General features: G+C 32.6%; 3 protein-coding genes across 6 annotated transcripts in view; 1 reads left to right on the top strand and 2 right to left on the bottom strand.

Moving 5' to 3' along the window:
• The window catches only part of LOC129802273 (clathrin light chain), a 101,639-nt gene that overhangs the window by 83,764 nt on the left and 4,615 nt on the right, over nt 1-13,260 (bottom strand). The window lies entirely within an intron of this gene.
• LOC129805024 (odorant receptor 67d-like) lies at nt 665-1,924 on the bottom strand. The gene has a single exon (XM_055852827.1). It carries the CDS (start codon nt 1,922-1,924, stop codon nt 665-667), a length of 1,260 nt encoding a protein of 419 aa, XP_055708802.1.
• LOC129802274 (cilia- and flagella-associated protein 276) lies at nt 5,238-11,712 on the top strand. 4 transcript variants are annotated; one of them, XM_055847987.1, is made up of 4 exons: nt 5,238-5,498; nt 5,614-5,760; nt 9,861-10,123; nt 10,184-11,712. In XM_055847987.1, exons 3-4 carry the CDS (start codon nt 9,927-9,929, stop codon nt 10,494-10,496), a joined length of 510 nt encoding a protein of 169 aa, XP_055703962.1. In that variant the 5' UTR covers nt 5,238-5,498; nt 5,614-5,760; nt 9,861-9,926; the 3' UTR covers nt 10,497-11,712. The 4 variants fall into 4 exon arrangements, 3 of the variants coding, with proteins under 3 accessions (XP_055703962.1, XP_055703961.1, XP_055703960.1); XM_055847986.1 differs by having other exon boundaries at nt 5,238-5,525; XR_008751781.1 differs by lacking the exons at nt 9,861-10,123; nt 10,184-11,712 and adding exons at nt 5,836-6,901; nt 6,965-8,504 and having other exon boundaries at nt 5,238-5,760.

Genomic DNA, 13,260 nt, shown 5'->3' with positions numbered 1-13,260 from the left:
TTTAGATTTATCGATACTATCGATTCGATAGTGGCGAAAAGTTATCATTCCACCCCAGGAGAAATCTTCTGACCAATTTTAGTATTTTGGCCGTTCTTGGCAAAATACAGAAGAAAATCCCAGAAGATCTGAGACTTTGCTGGAGTAAGTAGGGGAAAAGTCCTACCAAAGACAAGTTTCTGGGAAGAGTTGAGCAAGATAGTACAGCAGAATCTCTGGTCCTGCCTACGATGATATTCTGAGATGTCTTCCTGTTCACAAACATGCCAATTCCAAGAGTTTTAAAATATTTGAAAAGAACTGAATCTCTGACTAGAATGGTGTATTTTAAGAAGTTATTTGAAGTTTCAACATTTAAGGCAATTTGTTCAGTGTGTAGGCGAATATTGAAATATTGGGTTCAATATTCTCTTCAATATTGAAGTTTTATTTCAATGTCACTTTGAAATGTTATTATTGCAATAATTTGCCTAGTGTGTAGACAGCTTAAGTCCCAGATTCATTTAAAAATTGAAGAAAAAAGCCCAATTTCAAAGCTTTCCCAATCCAAAGATGCCCCAAAAAAAGATAAATTATTTCAGTTTCATTATTTTTTTTAACACATTGAAAGCGTGGCAAGTTTGCCCTGCTTTCCCCTATTACGTGAAATTTAACAACTGCAGCTTTAGAGCTCTTTTTTCTTGGTAACTGTGAAGAGCATAGCACTCAGCGAGTAGATCATATTGAGGCATGCCAGGAAGGTGTTTAAATTCAGAGGCTTGACCTTCATCATGGTAGCTTCAACGGGATGCTGAGCACTCCTTAAGATCATAAGCACAGCTTTCTGGTGTTTCTTAGGCATTAAGTACCACTTCAAGTCGTACAATTTCTCTATAATTTCCTCATCTTTGATACTGACGATCGTGCCAAGGACGCAAAATGCCATAATCTTGAACAACATAGCTGAACTGAGAAAGAGACCTTCGAGCCAGAAAATCGTTATGAAGACAAAAATGTTGATAACAATCACAAACATGCAGGAGCTGACCAGGAAAAATGCATATGTAGAGAAGAGATACTCCAATCGTTTCATATATTCAATATGGGCCAAGTGCTGATTGAGAATATCCTTGAGGTATTCATCAATTATCTTAGCATCCTCCCTTGGCGACAATAATTCTCGATCTTCGGAAATTAAGTATCGATTGAGGAGATCAATCTTATGTCCAATTGCTTCAAGACGAGCGCATCCGAGAATCATGTGGACAATGTAAAATCCATCTCCTTGGGATGAATGAAAAGATACCAGTACCATTTGAATATTTTGATACAAGTAGTTGATGGCGTAGCCTATGGTGCTCTTGTGGTCAAGCAGTGGTAGGTAGAAGCCAAAGACAAGTGTCTTTTCTCCAGTTCTCATCGTCTCCATAATGGCCATTGAGTTTAGTGTAATGCAGGTACCCGAGAGACTGAGGAATGTCAGTGTATTGGCGATCTTGGCAAACTTAAGAATCCTTTCCAGTTTCTTATTTCCCTCAGGATCAGCCTCATTCCGCTGGAATAGCATCCGTGTGTTCCGCAAAAGTTTATGCAGATCAGAACGTCGGTAGATGAATACATAAAACCTCATGATAGAGTCAAATGCCAGGCCGAAAGTTGTCCAGCAGAAAGCCGATTGAAGGAAATCTCCATAGGAGATGTACGTAGAGTAGATAATTAATCCGGTATACAGAATTACATCCGTTAGGGCAAATTTCAACAAGAAATTACTCGAACTCTTCTTGTTCTCCTTCAGGACACCCAAACCCACAATTTTACCACGATTATTAAGACAATCCACTATCTCTTCGTACTGCTGCACATTGGATAACTTTTTCGTAGAACCTTGCTCCATGCTGGGAATCTTCTTGGGAACTGATTTACTAAGATGTCCAGAAGGACACATTTATACCTGCAGTTTATAATTGTTTATTTCCTTTTATGCTCTTAATTTATTCAAAGTATAGTGCATGAAAGCAGGAAAATAAACAGCAAAAAAAACTTGTAATAAATTCATGTTCAAACTGCGTAAATTATTACGCATGAAGTCCTTGCAGGGAACAAAAAAATCTAATGATGCAATATTTGCAATCGTCGATTGTATGTCTACATTAGACATTAGGCGGATATGTAAGCTACCATTTAAGACTAAGGGCCTCGACAGACCTGAAGATTAGCCGAGAGGCGGCTTAGCGCAATTATATTAGGAATAATGGTTAAATTGCTTTTCCATCATTTTCCTCTAAGCCGTCTCTCGGCTTAAGTCGTAAGTCTGTCTAGGGCATAAGTAAAGGAGAGTAGCATTCTTTTCTACAGGATATAGTGTAAGATGGGGTGATTTGGAATCACGTCTAATTTGGAACTTTGAGATTTCCTAACAGTTTTAGATGGAAATAGGAAAAAATAACGAAGAAGTACTCTCGAATGTATTCTTGTACCTCTTCCTGGTTTACTTTTTCATTTTGACCATCTGAAACAGTGAAAAAATCACAAAATTCCAAAATAAACATGATTCCGAATTACCCCATCTTACCCTATATTTATATTTCTTAGTAAAATATTTGAAATTTAAGAGCTTTTTTTTAGACTTTGTATTTTAATAGATTGGGAAATCTTTTGAAAAATAAAGTATAAAAGAGCTTATAGAACTTTGCAATGTTTTTCGTATTTAAAAGGTGTACCAAGACTTTTCTAGTAAATATTCGATTTTGAAAATCCGTCAATAAATACAGCAGTCATGATTTTTTTAAAATCCAAGAATTTAAATATTCCTAATTTAGAAAGAAATGAAACATAAAGAAGCTTTTAGAACTTTGCCATGTTCTTTTAGGGAGAAGTGGGGCACCTTTAAACTAAGGAAGCTTTGAAGTAGGTTTTTTCTACTATTTTTAACACTTCGTAGAACCCTAACTAAAAGTGTCACGGATGGACCGTGGCAGCCGCTGCCACTTATCGGATTTTACATAATATTTTAATATTTTTACATATATTTTAACATTCGGAGCCTCAGTCAGTTCTTTTCTGGTGTCTGAATCAGAAATTTTATCTCCTTGGGTACTGTATCTAAAGATTTCTAACCATTCGATGTTTTCATTTTTATCAGAATCATGGAGTCAGGGAAAGTGGTCTGCCTTTTAATACGGCAGCCTTTGAATTTTTAATTTTTCTCTTATTTTTCAAAGCAAAAATTCTACTTTATGAACAATTGTTAATACTATTAACTATTTTCTATTAACTTCACTTAACAAAATGGAATTTTAGCTTTGGGAAATAAGAGAAAAATTGAAGCATTCTGATTTTGACGCATTTATTAAAGGTATGTCACTTTTAACTATATTTCATCTCAATAATTAGCAAAAACACTTTCAAACTGTTCTTTTAGGGCTTTTAAACATTAAAATCTAGAAAATAATATCTGCAGAACGTCAAACCCTCATATAGGGTAGAGTCAGTACTTTTCGCCACCATTAAGCTTTAGGGGCTTCGTAAGGTGTGATATTTTTGTCAGACTAAAATGAATTTTTGCATAAAGACACTTTGAAGCAATATCTATCTATATATCCAGGATACGTCTCGAGAATTTTAGAGAATCTCATTGAAAAATATGCATTTCCCCAATTATGCTTGTTTCAGTACTTTTCGCCACCTGTTTTAAAACGAATTTCAATTAATTAAGAGACGTAATAACGTATTCTGATATTAGAACAGAACATATTATGAGTGTTGAAATGCTACTTATTCTTAAATCCCTTAAATTAGTTGTTTTATATTAGGTGGCGAAAAAGTGCTTACATGGCGAAAAGGGCTGACTCTACCCTAAAACGCATATGGCAGCAACTGCCACTTGGTCCTTCCGAGTGCAGTTTTTTGTTTTTGCAATATATTTACATTAATATTTAATTTTTATTAAAACTTTTATAACGAAAAAATAGCCAGATAAATTCTGCACACATTCAATCAGGCCTCCAGGCGAAATGATATATTCTTCACTATAAAAAATAACATTGAAAACTAAATTGGCAGCGGCTGCCACTAAGGTCCATCCAAGTGTTAAATGGAACTGAACCTTATCATGATGTTATTTAGCTTCACAATTTTGTTTGTGGATCTACATTACATCATGATAAGGCTCAATTTTATTTAAAATTAGTAGAAAAAAAAACATATTTCAAAGGTGCCCCAATTCAAAGGTAGGGCAATGTGAGGCTACTTTGAGCTGTTGAGTTAGATTGTTATATGGTCATTCGAGTTCAAGGAGAGTTGGAACAGTGGGAGAGATGGACCACTTCACCACCTGCCTACACCCTATCCATGATCTCCACCTCATTTGGTCTCTTTGTGCCCTTCAACATTCTAATGAAAACCCCCAGTTACAGCTTTCTACCTTTAAAATTGTACGAGAAAATTGAAATTGAATATTTTGGATGTCTGAAAAATGGCCAAAAATTTTTATTTCGCGGAATGAAAATTATGTTGATGGTCTTCCGATCGATTTAAAGAAAAATCTCAACATTTATGTATGTTTCACGCAAGTTTTAAAAGATATTTTCTCAGTTATCTATAGGGAATTTGCTCTAAAATAGATATTTTATATTTTTGGAAAATGACTAAAACCAACAAATGAGGCATTTAGAGTGATCGGAGCGCGATGTCTTAGATGAGCGAAATTGTAGTCCTAAGTGGTGCCTATCGTTTGGTGTCAATGAATTTTTAATATTTTGTTTAGTTTATTTTATAAAATTTTTTACAACCTCATTCTAAGACCTTTTTTTTGGTAATTTTTAGAGAAACTCCAATTTTACACCCTAGTTTTACAAAGTTTTTGTACGTATCAAAATTGAAGCAAAACTAATGACCTCTCCAACGGACCCACATTTTTTAAGTTCCGTTCACCAGAACCTGAGATATAACGAATAATGTAAGGCAAAGCAGAAAAAATATAAAAGTATTAATTAAAAAAAAATGAGACGTGATTGAGCAAAACCATATTCTTAATCAGGGGACTCGACTCTATCAAACGTACCGTGTGAGATCGCTGAGACAAAAACCGTGTTGCATAGTGATATTGGCGCGAAATAATTTGACTGTAGTGTATCTTAGCAACGAATCTCATTGAACAGTCATCATTTAATATTCCCTCCAATTCCCTCTTATCAATATAATTAACGGATGATCTGTAACCAGCTGATCAAGTATATAAGAGAGTGCACTGACCCAATTCCCTCTCATTTTACTCTACAAAATTGCCTCTTATCATTTTAGCAAATAGCTTTTTATCAGTTTTCTCTAAAAATTAGTTCCTAAAAAATTCAATAAAAATTGTCAAAGATTTGTCTTAGTTATAATTTAATAAATTGTTGAAGTATTGAAAAGATAGTGAGTGTTTCCTTTGATCAGTGAGGAAGTGAGAAAAACTGAGTTAATTGGCTTAGAAGAAGTCCTCTGCCCGTTGTCCAGATCTTTGTTCCAGCCAGCGATCGGTTGTATCTCATCGAGCGACCATAGTTGTTGGAAAAAAAACAAAGGAAAATTTTGCTCCAACGAGCCCGTGTGGAAGCATAGGCTCACATTAATCATAATTTTATGCTATTCCAGTTATATTCCGCATTTCTTCACACTTCAGCATACATTCTATCATTCTTCTCCTTCTCACTCATCTAATTAAAGGTATACTCATCAATTCACTCTTCCACTCACGCATGCACTCATCCTCATTTATCCATTCATCTCATTTACTTAAAGGTAATTATCCTGAATTCCCGTCAAAATAGATATATATTTTTTAAGGTTTTTATAGTATATTTCAATTATTTTAAGATCTTCCTGAAGTCTTCAATCTTTTGAATTCAATCAAATCGATTCTGAAGGATTCCTCTTGGAGAGTTTAATTTCTAACTTTGAAAAAAAAAGTGAAAATTAGAAAAAAAGATGGAATATGAACATTCCCTTCTTCTTTAATTTTATTGAATCTGTGTTATAACATCAGAAACAACTTAATCAATAACAAAATCAAATTTTACAAAAACTAACCCAGTGTTGAAGCTTAATAAATTTAAAAAAAATGTTTTTTGCTCTATACTATAAAATTAAATAGTATATAAAATAATAACAATGTTGTTTTTTTAGTTTATTTTGCAATGTTATAGCTACGTAAGTAAATAATGTCGCAAACGTAATATTCTTAATCCGGTAATTCTATTACCATTTTAATAGCTGAAGCTATATAATTTAACTTTTCTTTTTTTTAATACAGAGGAAGGTTTTAAATACTTGAAGTGAACGTAAAACTCGTCAGTTTTGTTTAAAGTTTTAAGGTTATTGCAACATATACTAGCGCTTAACTTTTAAGGTTTGCAGTCATTTTCAATATGCGATATATTGCATATTTTGTTGTAATCCTCGGGGTTAGTGCTAAACCTCCAAGTTTTTATGAATGTGCACTTGTGAATAATAACGAATGCTCTTCATTTAACTTTGGTATATGCTGCCAAATTTTCCCTTATAATTCTGATGCTTACACTAATTGTATGGGATATTGCGTGAACACTGTAAGTGACTACCTTAAGAAACTTTTCTATAATATTTCTTTAATTGATTATAAAATAACTTTTATTTTTTGTGTATTGAACTTTAAACAGCCTGGAGATATAGGTGAGTTTAGTTTAACAATATTGATAAGCTATTTCTCATGGTTAATCTCGAATTTATTCATATAGGTATCTGCTCTTACCTGACGGACTCCTTTTGTAAGCCACAGGATTTGGGAAATGCTGACAAAATTGATTCTTTGTGCTGCCGCGAAAATTTCGAAAACTGCTGCACGGGCATTCCAAATTCAGAAGACTCATTGTATTTTTCACAATGCATAAAGAAGGCGTGCTTTGTAAGCTTTTAAATATTTTATATCGTTCAATAAAATATTACGTTATTATTATTTATTTAACAGGTTCAACAAGGTCGTCGTCCTCGATCTTTCCTGGATGTATTTTTGAATGTGATTAATGAAATAATGTTTAGGCCATTTGGATATGAACTGCGTCAGTAAATTTATCAGATGATATTAATAAATAAATTTTCAATTGAATTTTTTTTTGTTAGAAAAGACAAAATATCAACAGATTTTTATTTCTTAATTCTCCGGCACATTTGAAATCAAAATTAACATCCTTTTCTTTCTCACATGTTTTGCATATGTCTATCTCATTCTTTCCAACTCAAAATTCGATTGAATTAAATTAAATTTGGTGTGATGTTCAAAAGAAGAAGAAGAAGGGTTTGAAAGAGTGAGATAGACATATTCATGGCGTATGAGAATGATAGGTGTGTAAATTTTAATTACTTTCCTGATCTAAAACCTGTTCCGCCCCCATTTTTTGACCCTCTCGTCCTTAAAGGGTTAAGGATCACAACAAATTCAATTTAGATTTCAGTTCGAAAGAGTAGGATAGATAGACAGAGAAAAAAGGGAGATTTAGATTTCATGATTTTTTTTCTAATTCAAAAGACTATTAAAGGCTTTAATTTCTAAGCTCATTCAGGAAGAGAAAAAGCCTTCTTTTAAGTTGTGTTAAATATATTTCAATGAGATTTGCATTTCAAAGACGTCAATTACGGAAGACTGATTCATTCTTTAAAATATTTTCACTATTATTTCTATTTTGATGAATATTTTTCACTGAGAGAGTAAAATTATGGAAAACATTTTTGGAAAATGAAAAAAAAGTACATTTGGCCAGTAAAATATGAAATTTGTTCATAAAGTGGCTCTGGCACGCCTTTTAGATCAGAAAAATTTGAGGAAATCAAAATTAATATACTTTACTCTCTCGCAGACGCTTTGTTTTTATCTATCTATCCTAGTCCAATTCTTTCGCACTCCAAATTCGATTGAACTAAAATGAATTTATTTTGACATTTAAAAGAAGAAGAAGAAAGAGTGCGAAAAAATGAGATAGACATACGGATGCAAAACGTATGAGAAAGTAAGGGATTCCAATTTCGGCTTCATGGAATTTTCCTGATCTAAAAGCTGTGCTGCAGTCATAACTTCTTAATTTTCCCATTGCCACTTATATTTCACTATGTACCAATTTTTATTTTAATGCCTCCAGCACACCTTTTAGACCAGTAAAACTTCATGAAACCAAAATTCGCGTCCCTTTTTCTAAAATATTTGAATAAGTCTATCCTACTCTTTCGGTTTGAAAATTCGACTGAACTAAATTTAATTTGGTGTGATGTTCAAAAGAAGAAGAAGAGTGCGAAAGAGTAGAATAGAGATATACAAATAAAGCTTTTAAGAAAGAAAGGGATGCGAACTTTATGAAATTTACCTGATATAAAAGGTGCACCGGAGCCATTTCTTACCATTTTTACCAAAATACTGTACAATTTGCTGCAGCCTTAAAATGATAACAAATATATTTCTGTGACCTCATTAACATTTGATTTTTTTTTCACCGTGTGATGTCATTATTTTTTCTCTGGCGCTGATAACTGTTCTCAATTTTTAATTGTAAACGTTTAATAGAAAAGTCGGTAAAATTTAATAAAAAGACAATGTTTGCATATTTTTTGAATAAACATTATTTTCACTTAAAAAAGTTATTAATAACAAATAACTATAACAAATGGTATACTTTGGAATAGCGTTAATATATTAAATTTTTCCAGTGTGGATATTTACTACACAGAAAAAAAAATTGTAAAATTGTTCGTAAATGTTTGTCAATTCCCACTGAAGATTGAGAGTTCGTAAAAGTTTATACCATTTTTCACAAACATTGTTCGTAACATGATAACTTTACGAGGATTTTATGTTTTTTTTTACAAACATTTGTTAGTACTTTTTTGTTAGGTAAAACTATACAAACAAATGAGAAAATTTGACAAAGAATTTTCTGTGTGTTTACTAACATTGACGATCGAATATTTGTAAAATAATAAAAAATGCTCGTCTAGTGATCATGTTGTTACGAACAACATTTGTGAAAAAGATTACAAACTTTTACGAACTTGTTAGTCAGTTAAACGGTTTACGAGAATTTTGTTAGTCTCCAAATAGAATTCACAATATTTACAAATAATTTTACGAAATATGTTTTTCTATGCGCACAGTAATATGGCTTCCATAGTATCAATTCTTTTTTTTTGTTTAGGTGTAGAATTTATTAAGTGTTCTAAAGTCATAAACTAACTTGGATGAATCACGCTAGAAATAATTATTATTTTAATGTAAACTTCTTAAATTCTTTTTAATATTTTGTTTTAATTGACTAATAAAAACTGGAAGTAAAAAATTTAATAGGATTGAATTTATTTTTTATTCTCTTTATTTTTTATTGTAATCATGTAACAACACCTATCTCCGGCAGGTTAGATGTAGGGCAAAGAGCCCATGCTTTGGACGGTCCCTAGCTTTATAATGACTAAATTTTTCCTATGTTTTCTAATAAATGTGACTCATCGCAACAATGTTTTAAAAACTAGAGGAAAGTGTATTGTTTTTAAAATATATTGCAAAGTCAGATTTATTCAGAAACATTGAAAAAATTTAGTCATTATGCAGCTTAGGACCGTGTAAAGCCTGGGTACTTTCCCCTAGTGTACTTTAGTATAGTCAGTAAAAATTAAAATTGTTGTAAAATTAAGAATTTACGAACCATATTATAATTTTTTAATTACCTAGTTCACAGACTTAGTGACCAAAAATGTTTTTCCTTATTAATTTGTATTGATTGCCTCATTATGGTGGTATTAAATATTCTATGGAACAAGAATTGTTCAACTTCATCGTATTGCAATCTTAATGACTAATTTATAGAACATTGAAAAATTTGCAGACTTTTTTTACCTCACGGTCGCTATCAGGATATTGATTAAACAGGTGTTATGGAAGGGATTTTAGCATGATGGAAATTGAACAAAAAAGAAATTATTCATATCTTCCGGATCTTGAACGGGAAGGTAGATTTCTAAAAAATCTTCCTCAACCGGCTGAAGTTGGTGAGAAGACGTGGAAGGAGAAACTATCACCAAACAATCGTGTCTTTTACCATCAAACTCTCAGCTCAGCTCGACACTGTGCCATCTTCCAGGAGTCTGGGTGAGCGCAATGAGATTTAACAAAAATTCTTAGTCCTTGCCTGATTTAGTTTTCCACCAGGGATACCCCAAAGGATTCTCTGGATGTAGTTCTTTCCTCTCGATATAATCACAGTGATGACTTGTGGCATACCAAGGCTCAGATTTATACCCAACCTGAAACTTGTGGCCAGGCAACCTTTCGACGCCTGAGGAATTCTGTGGATTCTCCTGCTCCAAAATCTCAGCCTCTCAGTCATCCTTTGTGCATTGGAGGCCTTACTGAGAGAATTTCTCCGCACAGTGTAAAACTGATCCACAGCGGACCTCATACTCCTCTTACAAATCCAGGATACTCCCGCCAGACCAGCGATGGGAATTTCTTTAATTACTAGGCACAAAAGAAAATTTCGTTTGGCATACTTAAATTCACTGAATTAATTAATTATTAGCAAAAGAAATAAAATAGGTGTGCGCGATGTAAGAAATAGATAGGGCACCTTTAAATTAAGACTCTTCTGTTTTTGGACCATAATGGCTCCGGCACATGTTTTAGATCAGGAAAATTTTATGAAATCAAAATTCACATCCGTTTTTTTTACATTGTATTAAATTTAAATTGGTTTGATGTTTAAATAAAGAAGACGAGCTCGTAAATGTAGGATAGGTATATGCAAAACGTTGAGAAAGAAAGATGTGTGAATTTCGATTACATGAAATTTTCCTGATCTAAAAGGTGTGCCGGAGCCATAATGGTATAATTTAGGTCAACAAACCAATTGTGAAGCAAAATTAAATTATGATAATGATCAGTTCCATTTAAAAATAGGAAATAAAAATTCTTGATTTTTAAGGTGAACCACTTCCTGTGACTAAGCAATAAAAATTAAATTTGGTTAGTGAAATATGAAATTTTGTTTAAATAAACGTAAAGTCTTTAAAAAAATGAGTCGAGTTTATATAAATTAGCTTTTAAGATTATTTAAAGTTATATTTAAAAATTCTTTATTTTGTCTTAGTCGAAATTTGCGTGAGAATTTCACTTCATTTGAAGTTCTAAATCTAAATTGAGTGCTGCCCAAATTTATTTATTTTAATTATTCATTTATACATTGACAATTAAGATTGCGTCACAATTCAATGATCCTAATCATGTTATAATTTCGAGTATTTTATTATCGGATGTTCCGGTAATGAGGTATTCAATTTTTTCGAGAAAAAAATTACACGGGAAGCACAAGAAATCGCCAACTTCAAATGGTTCACCTGAAAAGTTGTCATTCTGAGATGGAATAGTATGGAATGGAACCGTCGAGTTTACATTTTTTAGAGGTAGACTAACTTTATCGGGATACAGTGAAAGCGCGATACATTCGGGCGACTAAAGCTTCAGACTACCCATTTTTTACGTTTCAAATGGATTTGACCTACGACTCTTTTTAGGAAATTTTAGGCATTGGACTAGCTATTAAATAAAATTATACCGGGTCAAATTAATTAAAAAACATATTGAAAAAATAAATTGATCGAAGCTACAGTCGTCCGAAGGTCATCTAATATGTTTCTTAACATTTGTTTTCATTGAACTTCATAATAGCGATTCGTGTAAAGAACACTCATGAATAAAAGTATTAAAAGCTTATTTTTTATAGCTTACTCTGCTGTAATAAAATGATTCTCAAGGGCCCGCTTAAACGAGAGTATTTCGAAAAATTCTTCTAGAGGTCTGTTTCTAAGATAAAATGACACTCCCGCCTGTGCCTTGGCTAAATTCTATTTTATTTTACAAATTTTATTTTTTATTTTGGAAAGGTGTGAAGTGGTTGAAGAGTGAGGTAAGTTAAGGATGGATCTGCCATGAAGGTTAGTTCCACTGAAAAATTACGATAGATTCTCGCTTAATGGGCTCTTTTTCAATCGGGCGAAAAATGTTGTTGACAATTTTCACGTTTAATTATGAAGCTAATTCGCTCAAATTCGCTGTAGTTCCTCCTATTTTATCGTGTTTCTTTATAATTGAGCGCTTTTTGTGGAATTTACAAAGGCTTTTACGCCCAAATCTATCGATAAACCGGATGACATTTTGCCCCAAATGCCCAATTGAGAGAGAGTCTACTGTAACATGTTTTTTTACCACTTTACTGATCTAAATACTTCTGTATTATCGACTTTTTTTGTGTTGGTTCCTGTCTCGACGGTTTTCCCAAGTCACCACCCTGTTCTAAAACCACCAAAAAGTCGTGACAGGAACCAACATGTTCATTTTTCTATAAAGTAGCCGCCATTATGTATGTGCTGAAGATTAGGCTAAATTAATCTGGGTAAAGCTCTATGGAGGATTTTTTTTTCATATATAAATAGAAATTTCAAAATAATATACCATCGTTTAAATGTATGAAGTGACATCTTCATATGTTTGGTTAGTACTTTTTGTTCGAAAACTGCTAACCGGTCAGTGTATTTTTGCTGATCGACTCTGCAAAAATATGCTGGAAATGCTTCTCTTTCAGCTCTGTGCTCGCTAAGAAGAACCGTTTGAAACCGAACAAATGTCAAATGAAAATTGTACGTCAATGGTCAAACGCTAGGCACACTTATTTTGACGCTTATTCGCTTTCAAATGGTTCTTGCTCACCTTGCTTTTAATCATAAATTCAAAAATCCATTCGAATAGGAATTGGACATCTGTCATTTTATCTTCCATAAACTAACCGAATAAGGAATAAGTAAAAAAAAAATCTGAAATAATGGGACGCAATACTTGTAACTGGTTTTAATTTATTTGAAAAAATACCATTTCAAAATCTTTGCAAGTAGTGTATTTGTAAAGTGATTTTTTTTTCAAAATTAGGCGAGTATTGATCATAATGCGTAGTTCATTTGATTTCTTTTCTTTTAAAATAAAAAAGTGAATATTTTATTTAAAGTATGATAATATTTCCAGTGTTTTTGGCAAAATTAAGTAGTGAACTCTGTCTACTGTACTGTAGTCCTCTACACACTAGGAGAAATTTCTTTAAAAAATGCATTTATAAAAAAAAAAAGGCAAATTTTGATGAAAATTGCTTCTAGTGTGTAGGCACCAATAAGTAACATTTTGCTCAAAAATCCTAGTTTTACTAATAAAGAAAATTAGAAAAAGTCCAAATTTAATGTGTT

Source organism: Phlebotomus papatasi, chromosome 2 (genome assembly GCF_024763615.1).
Source record: "Phlebotomus papatasi isolate M1 chromosome 2, Ppap_2.1, whole genome shotgun sequence".
NCBI lineage: Eukaryota > Metazoa > Arthropoda > Insecta > Diptera > Psychodidae > Phlebotomus > Phlebotomus papatasi.
Note: the sequence above shows the minus strand (reverse complement) of the source record. Positions and strands in the feature narration are given on the sequence as shown.

Coding starts and splice junctions, on each gene's coding strand:
- LOC129805024 (XM_055852827.1), bottom strand. CDS start 1,924: ATGTGTCCTTCTGGACATCTTAGTAAATCAGTTCCCAAGAAGATTCCC.
- LOC129802274 (XM_055847987.1), top strand. CDS start 9,927: ATGATGGAAATTGAACAAAAAAGAAATTATTCATATCTTCCGGATCTT. Junction 10,124..10,183: donor GCCATCTTCCAGGAGTCTGG/GTGAGCGCAATG, acceptor GTTTTCCACCAG/GGATACCCCAAAGGATTCTC.